The sequence below is a fragment of the Staurois parvus genome, unplaced genomic scaffold, assembly GCF_062004578.1.
Source record: "Staurois parvus isolate SC_StPar_1 unplaced genomic scaffold, SC_StPar_1.0 ptg000172l, whole genome shotgun sequence".
In the NCBI taxonomy this organism is placed as follows: domain Eukaryota; kingdom Metazoa; phylum Chordata; class Amphibia; order Anura; family Ranidae; genus Staurois; species Staurois parvus.
Window position 1 is genome coordinate 1,086,749 of NW_028317968.1, and position 20,145 is coordinate 1,106,893.

Here is a 20,145-nt window from a genome sequence, read left to right on the forward strand (position 1 = left end):
TTTACAGACTCATAAGAAAAAAACATAGTAAATGCACATTTTTTTACCTGCAAAAAATGTGCATTTATTATTTTTTCAAGGTCAACTTATGCTTTAATTAGCTCCACTTTCATTGGATACTAACTCTTGGTATTTTATTTTGAATTTAGTGCATTGATTGCACCACAAGGTAAAAAGTGGCACATTTTAGAACTACCTGAATTGGGTGCACGAGCTGCTGTCAGAACTAAAAGTGTTGCAGATGCTTCATGAATTTGGTGCAATACATTAACAAGCGCGATTAACACCAAAGAAGTGGTGCAGCAGTTTTATTGAATTCTCCCCAAAGTCTTTGTGCTGCTTGAAATGATTAGCTTTAAGCCTTGCCATCTACTGGTCAATATTAGGCACTGAAGCACAAATTGCTGTAGTAAACACCTGTATCCTAATCAAGCACAATTAAATTGAATGCCAGGAATTCAGCCTTCCCTTGATCATCATGTTTGTTCCTTTGCATATGCCATAGTTAAAAATCTGTCTGACTTTTGTCTGGTTGTTTATGCCTTGCAATTTCTGTAATTGTTTGAACAGCATTTATCCTTCACTTTTCCTTGCCTATCCTGCTCATCTGCCCCTTACTGTGCTCTTGTTCGTCATGACTTATTTTACCTGTCTAGAACATAGAACTTGTTCTTCTATACTTGACCTGGGCATCAGTCTGCTGAATCTGCTGCTGTCTGAGCAGACCATCTGTCTCAGGACTTACACAGCTCTACATCTGTCTTGCCTGTTGTCAGATGTTGCCCATGGCTCTAGACTACTGAATTCTGTGACATTGCTTATATGATGCTTGTAGTCATTTTAAAAACTGCTAAGCTGAAAATTCACAGTGACCTTTTGCCAACTGTCAACACTCGCTGCCAGTTGTTCCTTAACCTATATACTACCTACCTCTCACACACAATGCTCAAATCAACTGCTCTGCTGACAAATATCGGGTTATTTGGTTTAGGGAACTAGAAGTAATCCTCTCAGTAAACCCAAGAATTTAAATACTTGGTAGCTTATCTGAATCTAAAAAATGAATTAGCACAAGAATTAGTGCACACAGTTAATCTTCTTACTGTGAAGGTATTGCTTGCCTGCAAAATGAAACAGAAGTCATTACAATTGCCATTGGCATGACCTATTTTCTGCATGTGCTGAAATCACTGCTTATTACCAGCTTTACTAGGGCATACGCAGGCAGGCAACACATTTTTAGTTAATTGCCCTGCTGTCTGAAGAAAAAAAAAGATTTTCTGACAGTATTCATTATTATTACTTGGTATGCCCTATCTAAAAGCAGAGTATAAACGCATATTGGAGAACTAGCATTATGTACTTAGTAGATTATATACCCTGCTGACATTTCTCCACAGCAATCACCTGTAAATGTATTATATGCTCTTCTAATTATTAGTCTCGAACGATGGCTAAATCAGATTTGTTAATCACTTTATTTTTCAAGCATCCATCCACATTCTTGCAGTGCAATATACGGCAGTAACAGTAAAAAAAAATTAGGTTGTGGGCAGCAGTACAAACATGATCTGGCTACTAAATAGGCATTTGTGCCAAGAACCTGCACACTCCTACTGCAAGATTTCACATATTAAAAAAGGAGCAGACTACACTGGCACTGGTCTTTTCTCAATAAACAATATCATTGGTTGAAAGAATGCAATATATAGATTCATTATTACCTTAAAGGATGAGTTGTGTATGGCTTCTGAAACTTGTATGTCTACAATTATAGCAGCAGCTACATATTTGCCAATCAACAAATCTCCATAGGCAGTGCAATTGCCTAGACAGTATGGTGGACAAACACTACCTGCAGATTATTTGATTATTGACTATTATTATTTAGAAAAAACACAACTAGTACATGAAAATGAATGTCAGCTTCCAGGTAACTCTCCTCGTTGTGGGGTCCATCCAGCACAGTAATCCCAATTAAGAGATTTTCAGGAAAACTAGATAGGTAGTGCAATCTTAATTTTTGTAATCCAGTGTACAGCAAATATTCTTAACCTTTTCTACACTGGTAATCAGGAAAACTCAACTATTAGGTCTGTGTGTCATCTTCTATTAGGTCTGTGTGTCAGTGCACAATACAAACACTGTTGCTAAATCTGACCTTGAATGGATGGAATCTCAGTTGGTTTATCAGGGGCCAGCCGTGATTCCATCCCTCTACGGGAAGGCTGGCTGTACTGAAGTTGATCCACCAATTGACTTCAGTACAACCAGCCTGTCCGAATTTTTTCACGTAATCAATACCGGCAGCTACATCTGATAGTGATCATTGTGTTATGCTGGCATGGAAGGCTCCCTGTGCACCCTGCTGGCAGAACACAATAGCGCTGAGGGAGGGATTCCCCCATCAACACTGAATGTGTTGATGGAAAAATCAAGCAATTTTCTTTCCTAATTTGGCTTGCCTAAGTTGTCTAATAGTATACAGTATATAAGACACCAGTTGTTGGTGTGGAAATGTTTCTCTTATTGTTTTGTGCCAATAAGGCGGATATAAACTGGTGTTAATGGCTCTGGATTCTTGATTGAATTGCAGTAAATAATGGCTGTGCATATCAAGTCAGCCAGGGATCTTGTAAATGTCTAATCATGTCTTTGTAAACAGAAACCCTTGTATGTTTGTGTCCTCAGAGTCTCTTAGGTATGATCTTTTAGTGTTCTTTTGACTATGTTTAGTTTTATTTGAAAAATGTCCACATATTTATTAATAATGACATATCTGAGCATGCACAGGAAACAATTTTATTTCCATGCAGACAAGGGTACACAGTGCTCAAAACTTGTGTGTCAATTGAGTTGTGCATGGCAGGAGAGCTGTGATCTTTTTTGATGTGACATCTACTGGGCTGACCACTCAGTCTAAAGTATTTTTAATTATAAGATGTTTGTAATTCACCTGAAATATACTGAAAAAAAATATATAACAGTGACTTGAAAAATTGTAAAGGTTAAAAAATCACAAAATAAGTTTAAAATATTATTATTATTATACAGTATTTATATAGCACCAACAGTTTGCTCAGCGCTTTACAATAAAACGGGAGACAATACAGCAACAATACAGTTCAATACAAGAAGGAAAAGAGGGCCCTGATCCTTGGAGCTTACAATCTAGGATGTGACAATTCATATAGATTTTTGAGAATTATGATGCCCTTCCAAACTTTACAAGCAAAATAAATAAACAGCAGTGTGTCCACTTAGAAAGTATACTTAGAGATTATTAGAATCTCATTAATACTGTATACTTACATTGCAAGATAAAGATGGATTTAGGAGATTATAACCTAAATTCCAATGTACATTTTAAGAGTAAGTGGGTTATTTAAACAAGACTAGCCCACACATACAGCATACACTCATTAGTCAAATATCTGTTTAACACATATGACCTTACAATGTATAGTCCTTGTTCACAAAACATATTAAGGATTAAAGGAACATTTTACTAGTAATTCCTCAGAACTTTTTGATATGAAATGTAGGATTAGAATTGTGAATGTGACAGGAGCAAGAATGCTCCTGTCACATTCTAAGAAAATCACAACCTTCAGTGTTAGCAAGTAGAAAAGAGCAAGTGACATGTAGCTAACTGTATTTGTTATCAAGCTACAATTATATTAAGTAAAATTGTAAACTCTTAATCAGTGACACTTCAAGATAAACTCCAGTCAGGATGAAAAATCCAGAAAACATCACACTCACGGATTAGAGATCTTGCTGCCCTGGGCACATGGGAATAACTTAATCATCTATACTACATGATTATAAATGCAAAATGTCACTATGTATTGCTAAAGGCAGTATGTACTTTTCCACCACACCATGCTTGCTAAAATGTGTGTTAGAAATGCATCCTTTATGCACGCCCCTGATTTTATTGTTTGTCACTAAGGATTATAATCTCTATTTGTGCTGGGTTTAACCCTGGTCCAACTGTTAACACTACCCATACACCTTCAAGAGTGCCTCAATGGCAAAAAAGTAAGCAATAATTTGCCAGCAGGATTGCAAGTTAGATAGGGCTGGGGTCTAGAAACAGATGTTAGTTCCAAAATCAGAAAAGCCAAACCTTTACTGCAGTAACCATATGAAGCTAGGATCAGAGGAGATTTTCTAGCAAACCAGTAATAGCATCCAAACAAAACTTGCTAGCAAGCTTGCTTTTTTACTGTATGCTATAGACATAGTCATCGTTCTAAGTTACCTCTCAACAGCCCCTGCAACCATCCAGTTTTTTTGCCTACACTTAATGACAAGTGTCCAGATGAGGTCAGACAAAACAAAACCCAATAGATCAGCAGTGATGTATAACACAAGCTTATTTACATTGACATGAACTAACAGTTGTTTAAACTAGCCAATTTTAGACAGACTGGGTCTCTTATCTGTGCGTGTTTGCAGATACTATTAGCTAGAGTTCCACGGAATAAGTAATCAGACAAGTTAGAAAACCCGGCTTGCAATTTTTTGATAATATTTTAAAGTTTATATAGTGTATATTCTGTAAAGTCTAGTGGTCAATATTACAACTAAGCACAACACAGACACTGATTTCTGTCATGTATCATGGAACACAATACTACAGCAGAACAGCACCAAAAAAGGTGGTTAAAAGAATAAAGGTTTTCTTTTTTTTTTGCTTTATCCTATTCCATGTAAGCTGCTAATACATAAAAAGCTTTCTAGCCCTCTGAGAAGTACACCTTTTCTGTTACAATCAAGGTAAATACCTGTAGGAGGGGCTACAGTCTTCTCTGGACTCTTATGCCAACAATCATGTATAGATGCACCTCCTTTCTTCTTCTGGGTTTGATTGATGTTGGCTCTGGGCTTTCTGCTCTCCCTCTCCTCCCCCTCTCACTCATCACACAGCTCACAGACATTTTTATCTGGGAACTTTACATGTCAGAACTGCGGAATAGCAGGCAGCTACCCAGTGAGCAGATAAAAGGTGTCTAAAAGAGAATGTATCTGAGCTGTGTGTTGTGTGAGAGGAGGAGGGAGATGGAGTGGGGAAACAGGGGGAGACCAGACAGCCCAGAGTTAACATCAAACACAGGAGAAGGAAAGGAGGTGGATCCAGACAAGACTGTCAGCATAAGAATCCAGAGAAGACTGTAGCCCCTCCCACAGGTATTTACCTTGATTTTAACAGAAAGGGTGCACTTCTCAGAGGGCTGGAAAGATGTAATAGCAGCTCACATGGAATAGGATAAAGCTAAAAAGAGAAAACACATACTTCCCCTTTTATTCAGGCAAACTTCAGTTTTCTGCATTTGTGTTTACTTTATGCTTGTTACAATGTCAACTTGCAAAATATTGATTCAACAGGATTTCTATGATAGTCTGTCATTAAATGGGTTCGCAGCCAGATCACCAGGCCTACAGATTGGTTTGCCCATTGCTACAAAGATGCAGGCAGCTTAGTTTGCTCACTCCTAGGACAAATTATATTTAGAACTTTCTTCAAAAGTGGGGGAACCCTCTCAAAACATCATTCTGGTCTTAACAGGCACCACTGGTATCCCAGGAGGAGGAAAGGAGATTGTGGTGTTTGTGAGAAATTCACCAGTCCACTGGTAAATTGCAATCACTGAGTTGATGAAATTGTTTCTTGGACTGCTGACCCATTCCCAAAGTACAGTGAAAGGTTAGAAATAAATGATTAGAAATAAAAAATCTTTACCAGTATAAAACATTAAACACATACATATTATAAGTTCCAATTTTAATTACCAGTTTTGAAAGATGAAAACTTTTTAGGTTCTGTTGCTACAGGCGGAGTTAATAGTATTTCTTGTGAAGCTGAAAAAAAAATATAGAGCATTTACTTTCATGCTATGGATCTTATGCAAGCATAAACGTTTATATGACTGAAGAAGGAAAGAGCACTGTTAATCAAGGGAAGAGAGGGAACCAGTTATCCTGGTAAAATGGAGTGGGAAGAGGAACAAAAGTGATCAGGCAGCTCTCTGACCCCTGTGAGGGAACAGGTGTCTTCTGCTGCCTTTAAAAAGTCACATTACACTACTTGACATCAAACAAAAGTACACCTTGCCTAGCTGAATAAGGATACAATTGTCAAAAAAGAAACATTTAAATAAAAAATAAAAAAAATGCCATAAAACTACTTTATCGTCATTTCTTTATAACAGGACCTTCATCAGATGTTAGGTCCACTGTAAAGCTTGCCTAGAAAGTCCATGCTGATCATGTATATGTGCATATGCCTATCCTTGTAATGATGTCCAGGGATATACAGAAGAGGAGTGTGAGTGATAAAAGATAAAAAAGGTTTAGTGAGCATATATAAAGTAAAGTAAATGGCATACCTTTTAAATCACTGATTAAATATTCCTTTAAAGAATGTTCACTGTAAGGTATTTCTGCAGTGGTTTTCTGACATAAAGGAAATAAAAGTTAGTTAAGATTTCTGTCTATAAATACTGAGGTTTTCCACTGTCACTTGTAAAAATTATACATAAGCAAGCTTTGCGGACTTGCAACACCTAACACCCCACATGGCCAAAACAATAATGTGAAGGTCAATTTGAAGATTAAGCTCCACCCCCAAAGACTTCTTAAAATGAAAATTGCTCATAACTCAATTGATGATGTAAAATTATTAGTTTTAGATTTCCCATTACTTTATGTGCCATTAATAATGTTCATCAGGATAAAATGGATAAAATCTTTTCAAATGGGATACAAGCAGCAATAAAAAAAACAGACTGGTTTTAACAAATTCCCTTCTACTGCATATTCAAATAAAAAAAAGGAATCTTGAATAAAATCCTTTTCCTGGAGTATATTATGGGACACAGTATAAAGTTGCTCAGGTACATTCAGGGGGGAACTGACAACTCATGGGGCCCCCAGGCAATAGGGGATCATGGGGCCCCTGTGTCCTTGCCCAAACTCAAAAAAGCCTATGAAAAAGGTACCAGGGGCATCTCATGGGGCCCCCTATTGACTCTGGGCCCTCAGGCAGTGCCCGAGTTTCCAAATGGTCAGTCCGCCCCTGGGTACATTATGCTGCTAACTTTAGGAGAACAGACACTGACAAACAAAGCTGTGGGACACCTGTGGGACATCATTTCTCACAACCAGACCACACGGAATATCTTAAAGTTTTAGTTCTTAAAAGGAAATTTCAAAAGTACTCAGGAAGAGAAAACTTGTGAACTAAGAAATATAATTCTATTAGACATGAAAGATAATGGTTTAAATGTAGACAAGGGTTTCTCTTTCTTACTAACTATTATCCAACAGTTTTACAACACCCTCTGTGACTGTTAATCCCACTCAGTTTATAGCTTTCTCTCTGTCTTATCTCACTAAGGGTCCTTTCACACGGAGCAGACCCATTTAGTGGATCTGCTTGCTCAGCAGGGGATCTCTCCTGTGTCTGCTCCGCTGCTGCAGAGCAGACATAGAGATGCACGCTCTCCTCTATGAGCGGTTAGATGAAAAGGACCGCCTGTCCGTTTTCATCCGACCTGATCCAACAGACAGAAGGGGAATTAGATCCCCATCTATCCCTTTTTGGCGGATCGGATTGGATGTAGGCAGGTGTAAACGGACACATGTCCGTTTACACCCGCCGCTCCAAAGAGGAGAATGGAGCTTCCGATCGGGTCTGCCTGAAAAACAGACAGGCGGACCTGATTAGAATATCCGTGTAAAAGAGCCCTAACTATCCTAGTTTAACCACTTCAGCTCTGGAAGGTTTCCCCCCTTCCTGACCAGATCATTGCGTGGTCATGTAATGCTGTAACCAAACAAAATGTATGCCCTTTTTTCCACACAAATAGAGCTTTCTTTTGGTGATATTTGATCACCACTGTATTTTTTATTTTATGTGACAAACAAAAAAAAGACTGAAAACATTATTTTCTACTTTCTGTTATAAAAAATATCCAATAAACTCAAATTTAGGTCAAAATATATTCTGCTACATGTCTTTGGTAAAAGAAAAATCCCAATACGTGTATATTACATGGTTTGTGTGACAGAAATTGTGTCTACAAACTATGGTATATATGTTGCGCACACATGCCACGGGTATATGTGGAATTACTCCCTGAAACACATTCTGCTACTTCCTCTGAGTATGAAGCTACCACATGTGAGAGACTTTTTGGCAGCCTAGCCACATACAGGAGAGATAGAGAAAGAGAGGTGTCGCACACCTGTAAGGAGTGAAATAAAAAGTAAGAAATAAAGAGAGTTGGCCTGAGGGCCAAAAGCCAGGAAAGAGGGGACAGACAAGGACTCGGGAGCAATGGGATTGCCCGTCAAAGTAGCTGGTTTGAGGAAGAGTAGGAAAGGCGTACGTGAGCCACAGTTCTCAGATTTTGAGAAACTTAGCCTGAGAATCAATGCGAATACTGGACATCTGCTCATTGAGCATCAGTGCAGTCATACGGTCTCTCACCCCTTGAAGGGGACATATGCTTTTTTACAGGTTTGGGCTATTGTTCTAGTAGCTGACAAAAAAAAGATAGGAGGCGAGCTTACACTGATTAGCATACAAACCCGGTATGGGGAAGTGTAATAAGGCAAACCTGGCCTCTCTACATATAGGTAGGTGAAACAGAGTAAACAGGAGGCCAAATACACGGGGGGCCAGAACCAGATTAATTTAGGGCATGTCCACCATGTGTGCAAATCATCACCTCACTGGCCACAACCCTGAAAACAGCGGTCACTGTAGGATGGATTTGCATGGGCAATACAGGCTGGAACCCAGTACCAGTGGAGAAGCACCTTTTATGCTGCCTCCAAGGTAGCTGTGTTAAATTAGCATTTAGCTACAGAAAAACAGGCTTTGCTCCAGTCCGCTAGGTCTACCTCAACTGCCAGATCCCGCTCCCATTGAGTTACATAGGAGAGGGATGTACGAGAGGAGCGACCGTTCAGAGAAGCATAGAGGGCAGAGGTAACTCCTGAAGAACCATGGTAGTGTTGGTAGGTATGTTCGAAGGCAGTTTTCTGGAACGGGTAAGTGGAAGTTCTGCGTCATGAGGTAAGCCAATGCTGGAGTTGCAGAGTAGAAGAACTCTGATTGAGGGATGTCATAGGTCTCCCAAAGAGAGGCCCATGTGGGAAAGGACCTGGAGGTTAAAAAATTTAGAGCATGAGAAAACCCATTGGTGCCCCATCAAGAGAACGCCTGTGGCTGGTATAGGCCAGGTGGGAAGAGAGGGTTATTTGTAATTGGGAGCAAGGGCAGGAAGGGTGACATAGACAATAATTTTTTTTAACATTATTTTTTATTATTTAAAAAACAAAAAATACTTTCATCAGGGATTTTTTTTACTCTTACAATACAGATTATTGCTCCTGAAATGCAATGCTTGCTTTGAACTGTCATGAATGGGTTAAGTTCATGACAGTTCAAAATACTAATAATCTGTTACAGCTAATCACATGGTACAGGGAGATGTGATTGGCCCATGTACCATGTGAGAGCTGTGGTCCAATCACAGCTCACTAGGAAGGAAAGCAAAGCTGTTAGGAATCAGCCACCGGGTCCTGAGTACCGAGATCTGTGTTCCGCTGTGTCTACCAGACATGTCCACCAGACACAGCAGTCACAGGGGGGGAGAGGTTGCCCCCTGTGTTAGTACAGCCAAAGTGACTTACCAGTATGTCGCTCTGCCTGTAGCTGCCAGCTGTCTGTAGTACATTACGGGCAGGCGGTCCTTAAGTGGTTAATTACCATTGCTGTGTACGCTTGTCTTTTTTTTGCTTTTTGTCCTTACAGATTGTCTTAGCCCCAGTTCACACCAGTGTGAATTGTCATGCAATTTAAAAGTTCCAAAACACATGACAAGTCGCACCCTATTGTCGGCATGGAACTGGTCAAATTGGTGCGAATCTAACTCTGTCTGCGTCACACCGATTTGAAAAATAGATCCTGCACTATTTCTGGCAATTTCAGGTGCACCTTGCGTAGACATCTGTGCATGAAGTCACACAGATGTCAGGCAAGTCACACCTGAAATTGCACTGACCTGCGGTTTTGAAATCACGCTACTTCAAGTGATGTGGCGTGAGTTCAATGTAGCATTCAGTGTGAACCAGGGCTTACTTTAACAATATGGTAAAACTTTTTTATTAGTACTGCTTGGCCCTTGAAGAAAGGGACATACCCCAAAAGCTTGTCCTGAAAGACTGTACGTTAGTGCAAATAAAAAAAAGTATCATGGACAGTACTCAATTGTTTTTCTCCTCTGGAAGGAAAATCGTGAACAGGACTTCATCCAGGACCCGACCCAGATATTGCCAAGCTCAGTGGGAACGTTGGAAAGTTTGACAGCATTAAATGGGTGGAGGCAAAAAACAAAATTTCAGCTTGTGGCCAACAGACACCCCCCACTCTAATGAGAGGAAAACTTGTTTGTGGATTTGAAGATAAGGACTTACAGCAAAACGGAGTTTTAAGCTTTGCCTTGGACTTGAAATTCTGAGAGAAATAAAAGGTCTTAGTCTCAGAAGCAGAGGGTTTCCCAGGTTGAGGTTTTGTCTACTTTTCTGAGGCAAAAATGTACTCTATCCCTCAGCGATGGCCCTTTGCATGTATCACAAGGAGGTCCATTGTGGATATTTGGTGTAGAATATGTGCTACAGAAGCCTGTCAACACAGCAGAGTAGGGCCACAGGTGTGAGTTTCAGTGGCTGGAGGACAGCAAGGTTCCTTAGGATAGATCCAGGATACCAAGACAATTCATTGGAGCAGGTCTGGCAGATGAACATGGCAACGATAGCAGATTGTAGGACAGGACCTGCAAAGAAGAATAAGGCCTTAGAAAAGGCATCCATATATTTATCCACAGGGTCTTTAAACACGAGGTTGTCCTCTATATGGAGTCAGACCCCATAAATTCAGACACAGTAGCAGTGAATTTCACCCCCGATAAGAAAGAGGGGAATTATGCCCAGAGGGGGTTAGGGAAGATTCTGAGGTGTGTTGTGAGTGATTCAGCAGTCAACAAGACAAATATCTTAAGCTCAGAGGAAATAGCACTACCATATCAGTGAAGCAACCAAACCAGATTACAAATTATTTTTTTTACGACAATGTTAAAAAAAACAAAAAAAAAACAAGGAAAATCTTTTTTTGGTTTGTACTGCTGTATACATGGTTTAAACTGAGATTTTCAGTCTTTTTATTTATTTGTAACCTATCTCTGTATTAGCAGGAATAGGCACCAGTTCTCTGCAGCTTCTAGTATTCACTAAGTGCAATTACTACTTTGACTAATATTGCCATCTGCTGGTGAAAGTAAGGTCCCACGGCTGCTTACAAAGGCAAAGACCTATTTATGTTACTACATTGAGGGCTAGAGAGGGCATTTCAATATTTCTTGGATATCCCTTGAAATCTCTTCAAACATTTCTTCTACTCTAAATTTAAACATCTGTAAATGATAATGATTTCCGTAAAGAAGAAGTCTAGAATTTAAAAAGGAGTATTTTATAACAGGCAATTGTACTAATTTTGCAGTCCCCTATGACATTTTAAATAACATTTTTTCCTGCCATACCAACATAAAACTTCTTATTTACTAGAGGACCAAGAAACAAATATTTTGAATTTATTTACATGCCAAAGTAACAGGCAGTAATCATCTATCTCTTGTTAGTAAGCAGTAGTTGAGTGCATTGTTACCACTGATTAGTGTTTACTAACATGTGCTCAGAAACCAAACTAATCAAGATTTCCAATCTTTTCTCTGATCCAAGGTAAAAAACAACAACTACTGGCTAATTCTGAAGTGAGAATGCTTAACCTGGTACTAAGGACACAATTACATGTACTTCTATACTGGAACCCAAAGCATGAGGCATACTTAATATCTCAAGGGTTACATTCATGAGTTTTCTGAAATGAGAAAAGCATTCACATAATAAACAACAAATTATAAATCAAGTATATATAAAAAGAAATTATAATTACTACTAACTTGCTCAGTGTTACTGGTTTCCAAATCAAAGAGAATCAGTGGCTCGGCATTGGCTGGATCTTCACAGACGGTTTCTAGCTGATTATAATGGTAAATACAACATAAGACTACAGTAAGATTCTACAATGTAGTCTACCCTCATGCGCATTAGGCTTCATGCTCATGGGCAGAAAAAAACTGCTTTTAGAAGCATTTTTTTTGTAGGCCTCTGAATGCAGCTCTATATTAGCAAACATGTCTATGCACATTGTGGCATTTAGATTTGTATTTTAGAGCGGCGTTTAGAGTGTGCCCCAAACCTGCATTTAGAGAGAAGCATACTGGCATAATTTACACATTTGGATGCATAAACGTGTGTGTATGTGTGTAATTTTAGTCTAGTAGCTAGAACAAATGAATATTCTAGACTGAAATTACATGCATACACCTTACACACATAAATGTACATAAATACACGCATTAACATATGTAAATAAGTGCCAGACCGAGCATCCGAGCTCCTGCCAGAAAGATTCCGCGAAAATGGGATTATATCAATATGCCTGCGTGCATGCAGTCTTATACTGAAAATTGTAATGGCACAAAGGAAACATGAAATTTCAGGTTGGGTTTTGAGATACTGATAACATTTAGCAATATATTTAAATAGTTGAAACCTGTAATATTGACAATGCTGCAGACGTTTAACATAGCATATGCCTACTTGTAGTATACACAGACATATGCAACCAAATTGCATAGAATGCTGGCATGCAGCTATTTCAGCACAGTGGCAGATCCGACACTTCAGATGGTAAAGTACATTGAGCATTTAGATAGAACTACCACAATCTAATAAATGAAACTTGTCATGAGAAATACAGGGAAGCTCCTATTATTGCCTTCTTCTGAAAATGCTAGTTGCTTGGTTCTTATTCAGACCCACCAATTTTAAGACTTGAACCACTACTGCAAAATAAGCAAACAGACGAGGAATCGATTTCCTTGACTTTCCTGATCTACAAACATGTTCCAGGTCAGTGGTTTGTAAAGTAGTGTACTAGTGAATTAGTAAAACAGCCAGGCAACTAGTACTTTTAGAATGAGGCCAGCTGCAGAAGCAGGAATATTCCCCTTCTGCCTGGTAGATTTAAAATGTACAGATTTTTGAATATTTTTATTTAAACAATTCCTTCTCACCTCTTTTCTAACTGGACAAACTGTGCTTGTTCCACGATATGCTTCATACATACCATCTGTACTAGGTTTCAAAGATGCTGAAATTAAATCAATATTCATTACTTTTTTTTTTAAAAACAAAAGATAATTTTCTGCATAAATGCATTTGAGTTTTACATAGGGAAAATCAGCACTTTATATACGTCTACTTTTAAAGTAGAACTCCAGTCAAAAAAAAGATAAAAATGGATAGCCCAAAAAAATCCATAATATAGCAAAACCAGTTTGTGCTGAAATATTCAACATCAATCCAGAGATCTACCTACAGTACATTTTTTTCTTCTGCTAGATGTCCTCAGTCTGATGGCCAGCCTCATTCAACCCACTTCCTCTGAGTCCAGGTTGTCCTGTACCTGCCCCTTCCTGTGACTGGAGATCGAAAAGAAAAGCACAATGATGTGCTAATCTCTCTGTCACTCTGCCCTCTACCTTTGCCAGCATGCTGCTTGCCAATACATAAACTGATTGACTGCTTGTGCTGCTTAATCCTCTCAAACTCCAGCCCTGCTGTACAGTAGCTGAAATAAACTGGTACCAGTTAATATTCTGGTATGTACACTACTTCCATTAAAAACATATTTAATGACGTATTAATGATCACAAAGCTGCATTAGTTAGTTTTATAATTTTTTATATCTTTTTTATAGCCACGAGTTCAGCTTTAAAAATATATTTGTAATAAATAGATGCAACTTAATAAATAGATGCTGTGATATACCGGCCTCCTGGATGACTTTTCCTCCTGGCTACCCTTCTTCCTCTCCTCTGAGCTACCCACCATCATCCTTGGGGATTTCAACATCCCTGTAAACCTCGACATCCCGGCCACATCCCATCTCCTACACTTAACCTCCTCCTTTGCACTTGCACAGTGCATACAATCCACCACCCACTCCAACGGTAATATCCTTGATCTCGTCTTCTCCAACCGCTGCGCTCCCCACAACCACACTAACACCCCCTTCCCTCTCTCTAACCACAACCTGATTACCTTCTCTATCTCCTCGTCCTCCAACGCCTACCCCTCCAAATGTCACACTACTACCAGCCGTAACCTCCGCAACCTTAACCCTGCCCCCCTCCACTCTGCAGCTGATCAACTCCACGACAGCATCCTCCCCCTGTCTTGCCCCGACTTGGCTATGACTGCCTACAGCAACGCGCTGTCAACAGCCCTTGACTCACTAGCGCCTTTAACCACACGCAACATCAGACCCCGACCGTTCCAGCCCTGGCAGACTGATCACACCAAAACCCTCAAACGACACAGTCGTGCCCCGGAACGACTATGGCGCAAAACCAAATCCCAACGAGCCTTCACCCGCTACAAATCTGCCTTCCACACCTACACCTCCTCCCTCCACGCAGGCAAACAAGCCTACTTCCTGACCCTCATCAAGGCCCTCTCCTCCAATCCTCACCGACTCTTCTCCACCTTCAACTCTCTACTCTCGCCACAACCACCTCCACCCAGCACCTCACTCACTGCCAATTGCCAATCACTTCAAAAACAAGATTGACACAATTTGCAAGGACATCGTCGCAACTCACACGCCCTCTCAACCCATCCCCTCTCACACAGCTGCCCCCTCATCCCCCCTCTCCCTCGACATAACCCGCAGGGACTTCGTCGCTGCTCAAACTCCCTCCAACCCCATTCCCCCTCACTCAACTACCCCCTCATCACCCCTCTCCCACGGCCCCACCACTGTTCTGACCTCCACTTCCAACCCACCCTACATTCCTCATACTGAAGCCCCCCCAACACTCCGCACCTTTGACCTTACTACCATCGAGGAAGTCTCCAAGATCCTCTCTGATGCCCGCCTCACCACCTGCCCCCTCGACCCTATCCCCTCACAACTCCTATGACCTCCCTCCCCCTCCATCCTACGCTCCCTCACCCACATCTTTAATCTCTCCCTCTCCTCCGGCACTTTCCCCTCCCCTCTGAAACATGCACACATCACCCCCATACTTAAAAATCCCTCCCTGGACCCCGATGACCCGAACAACCTCAGACCCATCTCCCTGCTCCCATTTACATCTAAACTCCTCGAGTGCCTAGTCTACACCCGCCTAAGCTCTCACTTCAACGACAACAACCTCCTCGATCCCCTACAGTCCGGCTTCCGTCCTCTACACTCCACCGAAACTGCCTTACTCAAACTCTCCAACGACCTGCTAACCGCCAAAGCTAATGGCCACTATTCAGTGCTCCTACTCCTTGACCTCTCTGCGGCCTTCGACACAGTCGACCACCCCCTCCTCCTCAAAAAACTACACTCCCTCGGCCTCAGAGATTCTGCTCTCCTGGCTCTCATCCTACCTGTCACAACGCTCTTTCAGCGTTACCTATAATGCTACCACCTCCCCTCACTCCCCCTCTCTGTTGGGGTCCCTCAAGGCTCTGTCCTCGGGCCCCTTCTCTTCTCCATCTACACCTCCTCCCTTGGCCAACTCATACACTCTCACGGCTTCAACTACCACCTATATGCCGACGACACACAAATCTATCTCTCAAACCCCCACCTCACCCCCTCGGTCTCCGCCCGAATCACACACCTACTGAGCGACATATCAGACTGGATGTCGCTCCACTTCCTTAAACTGAACCTCTCCAAAACCGAGTTTCTTGTCTTCCCCCCCAGCCCAGACCCCACCCCCCATTGACTTCTCCATCACATCCAACAACGCCACCATCAAACCCGCCCCGCAGGCCAGAGTACTTGGTGTCATTCTGGACTCCAACCTATCCTTCCAGCCCCAAGTCCAATCTTTAACAAACTCGTGCAGACTCCAGCTCCGCAACATCGCCAAAATACACACGTTCCTAACCCCAGAAACCACTAAACAGCTCATCCACTACCTCATCATATCACGACTTGACTACTGCAACGCCCTCCTCACTGGCCTGCCTTGCCGCTGGCTATCCCCGCTTCAGTCGATCCTGAATACAGCTACCACACTCATTCACCTTTCCAACCGCTCCATCTCTGCCACCCCCCTCTGCCAATCCCTCCACTGGCTTCCGATTGCGCAACGGATCAAATTCAAAATCCTAACACTGACGTACAAAGCTGTCCACCATACTGCCCCGTACTACATCACTGACCTAATATCCAAGTACTGCCCAGCACGCACACTCCGCTCCTCACAAGACCTCCTTCTCTCTAGTTCCCTGGTCTCCTCCTCCCATGCCCGCCTCCAGGACTTCTCCAGGGTGTCACCCATCCTCTGGAACTCCCTGCCCCAACCCATCAGATTATCACCTACTCTCCTCTCCTTTAGGCGCACCCTGAAAACCCATCTCTTCAGGGAAGCCTACCCCACCCCCTGCTGACCTGCCGACCTCCTCCACTCTTCCTACCACTCCATCCCCTACAGCTATCTCCTCCTGTACCACTATCCCCTCCCTCCTAGATTGTAAGCTCGAAAGAGCAGGGCCCTCGATCCTCTCATGTTTTGCATTCTATTGGTATTGTTCTGTCACATGTTCTGTCCCCCTTTGTAATGTACAGCGCTGAGCGAACCATTGGCACTTTATAAATACTGTATAATAATAATAATAACTTTAACCTGACAGTAATATGAGACAGTTATAATATAAGGCAGTATCTCAAAAACAAACCTGCTTTTGGACTTTCAAGATTAAATAAAATTGCCAGTGGGTATTGCTCAGTTACTTCTTTCACAGTTAGGCTATATTTACAGCTGTGGTTAGAGGGGAGGGGAGCCGTGTTTTTACCATCCCCAAACTGCTCCCCTTTAAGCTGCAAAGGCTATGTATATAAGTACACATGCCCCCATCGCATGTGGCAGGCAGCATCACCCTCAGAATATCTCCTTTTCAAATGAAAGGGGGCATATCACAATTGCGTGCAGTGCCCTTACTCAGTGTACCAATTGAACCTACAATAAGCTCTATATACACAAACCCTGTATGTGCCTTTACATATAGAGACTGCATCCTGATAACATAAAACAAAGCAAAATGCTGTAACCCCTAGCAACCATTTGGGTTTCAGTTTTTAAGTTAGATCGGTAAAATGCATTGATGAAGACAATTTATAGTATGTTTGAACATATGTAAAATTGTCTGTGAACTATTAATTATTAGGCATGAATGGCAAAACGATTTGGCTTTGGGCAAACTTTTACCAAAAATTACTCTCCTATTGACTTCAATTCATTTTGCCAAAATGTTCACACAAAGAAATATAAATTTCAGCTTAATTGGTTTTGCCAAAGACAACATTAGATCACATTTTTTTGAATAAGAGTCAATGCAAGCACAAAATTTCACTTAAATTCCCCTAAAGACTCATCCCAATTTATAAACTATCTTCTCTTTAAAGAGTGCGGCACAGAAGAGCATTTTCCACATTATCATGCTTATCTGTTCATCAAAACAAAAGCAATTAGTCTGGTTGGTCATTATGTCCTCTTGAAACTGATGTCCCTGGATGTCAGATAACAAAATGATCCATCTATGTCTAGGGGTAAAGGCAACAAATAAAACTATTCAATGAACTGCTAATGCAATGCTGGAAAATATGCTGTGGTGTGAAGGAACTGAATACCCACGTAATGGGCTTTCAGCCCCATCCAGCTACAAAATATTTCAGCCTGTTCTAGATATTGACAAGCTGCAGAGGCAATGGGGCTGAACGCTACACTTGTGCCTCCTGGGTGCACTAAAATGCCAGGACTGGACGCACAGCAGCATACTGTCCTATGTGGAAGGTGGTGTCCCATGTGCAAAATTTCTCATGTCATTCAGTCTACAACTATTTTTCCATTATTTCAATATCGTTGGCACAAACTATGTTCTGTACTGTTCTATTTATTAAGGTTTTAGGGTTTTCTGATCCTCTAGGTTGAGGTTAAACAATGTTAAAAAATAGAATTGCCTTTTTTCAATGCTCCATTGGTAGTAAATTCTGGTTTCTCTAGAATGGCCATTACATGTACTTTCTTGTGCATATGATCAGAACTCCGAACTTTCTGGGGTATAAAAGAGAGTAACATCTTTTTTTTAGCAGAAATTACGTAGTCATAAGGCACACCCCCTTTATGTGGGTCATGAAAAATTAATAAATTAAAAATTAATGGGTAAATCCACAAGTGCAATTTTTTTCACCACTGCTTTTACTTTATACTGGTTGTAATGGCTCCTTCATACCAGCCGCTGCATTGCAAAGTAGTGTTTATTATGCGGTGCGGTCTGGCCGAGCTGACATCATTGTAGAGATGATGTGCTGATATTGGCGCATTGCAGTCTTTCCTGTGCTTTTTTTTTTTTTTTTAACAAATTTTATTGAGCTGTCACATGGACATCTCAAAAAGTTTAATTGCCAGCTGAGTAGTGCAAGGCAGTGGATTGACTTGCACTGCACTGACAAAAGTACTGCATGCAGTAATGTGGTGGTGTGCACCGGGCAGAAAGAGAGACAAGGCATTTTGCCTTGTCATACAGTGAAACTGCACTGGAACAACTGCCCAACGCAATCCCCCGACATTTGGTGTGAACCTAGCCTTAATGTAATAAATGTACTTATTTAGATCCTGGATGTAAGATTCCAGGATGTGTGTTGTGTAACACTTTTGGTAGTTGAATAATGCATTTTTTATAGACATCCAGGAATCTGACAAAAAAGAGGGAGAAATCAGGAGGAAAGAGGGATTTGGTGTGGAACAGCTGAGAACCACTTCTTCCAATCAGAGAACACCTGCATTGAAAAAGGTAGGCATTCTATGATTAGTGGAGGTGCAGAGTCAGCTACTCCCTGTGGTCATTGTACAGAGAGAAGGCTGCTTGCACAGAACCCAGAGCATCATGACTTTCACTTTAAGTAGCATGGACTACTACAGTGATTTACAGCATCCACAACAGAATTGTGGATATCAGATACACGTTTACACTGAGCCGAACCGCCCCAATGTATGTATGCAAAAATATACACTGCTCAAAAAAATTAAAGGAACACTTTTTAATCAGAGTAAACCATCAAGTCAATTAAACTCCTGGGATATTGATTTTGTCAGTTAAGTAGCAGAGGGGGTTGTTAATCAGTTTCAGCTGCTTTGGTGTTAATGAAATTAGCAACAGGTGCACTAGATGGGCAACAATGAGATGACCCCCAAAACAGGAATGGTTTTACAGGTGGAAGCCAAGCCAATGACATGTTTTCCCTACTCATCTTTTCTGACTGTTTTTCACTAGTTTTGCATTTGACTAAGGTCAGTGTCATTACTGGTAGCATGAGGTGATACCTGGACCCTACAGAGGTTGCACAGGCAGTCCAACTTATCCAGGATGGCACATTAATACGTGCCATTGCCATAAAGTTTGCCTTGTCTCCCAGCACAGTCTCAAGAGCATGAAGGAGATTCCAGGGGACAGACAGTTACTCTAGGAAAACTGGACAGGGCCGTAGAAGGTCCTTAGCCCATCAGCAGGACCGGGATCTGCTCCTTTGTGCAAGGAGGAACAGGATAAGCACTGCCAGAGCCCTACAAAATGGCCTCCAGCAGGCCACTGGTGTGAATGTCTCTGACCAAACAATCAGAAACAGACTTCATCAGAGTGGCCTGAGGGCCTGACAACCTCTAGTGGGCCCTGTGCTCACTGCCCGGCACTATAGAGCTCGATTGACATTCTCTATTGAACACCAGAATGAGAGCAGGTTCACCCTGAGCACATGTGACAGACATGAAAGGGTCTGGAGAAGCAGTGGAGAACGTTATGGTGCCTGTAACATTGTTCAGCATGACTGTTTTGGTGGATGGTCAGTGATGGTCTGGGAAGGCATATCCATGGAGGGACGTACGGACCTCTACAGGCTAGACAATGACACTCTGACTGCCATTAGATAGCGAGATGAAATCC

At 41.4% G+C, this 20,145-nt stretch overlaps 1 protein-coding gene across 3 annotated transcripts in view; it reads right to left on the minus strand.

The window, feature by feature from the left end:
• Positions 1 to 20,145, minus strand: part of REPS2 (RALBP1 associated Eps domain containing 2) — a 208,009-nt gene that overhangs the window by 65,457 nt on the left and 122,407 nt on the right. For all 3 annotated transcript variants that reach the window (XM_089676566.1, XM_089676565.1, XM_089676564.1), the window contains exons 9-12: positions 13,215 to 13,291; positions 12,036 to 12,113; positions 6,396 to 6,462; positions 5,800 to 5,868 (exon numbers count right to left, since the gene is read on the minus strand). In XM_089676566.1, the coding sequence (XP_089532692.1) occupies positions 5,800 to 5,868; positions 6,396 to 6,462; positions 12,036 to 12,113; positions 13,215 to 13,291 (291 nt within the window). The remainder of the gene's footprint in view (positions 1 to 5,799; positions 5,869 to 6,395; positions 6,463 to 12,035; positions 12,114 to 13,214; positions 13,292 to 20,145) is intronic.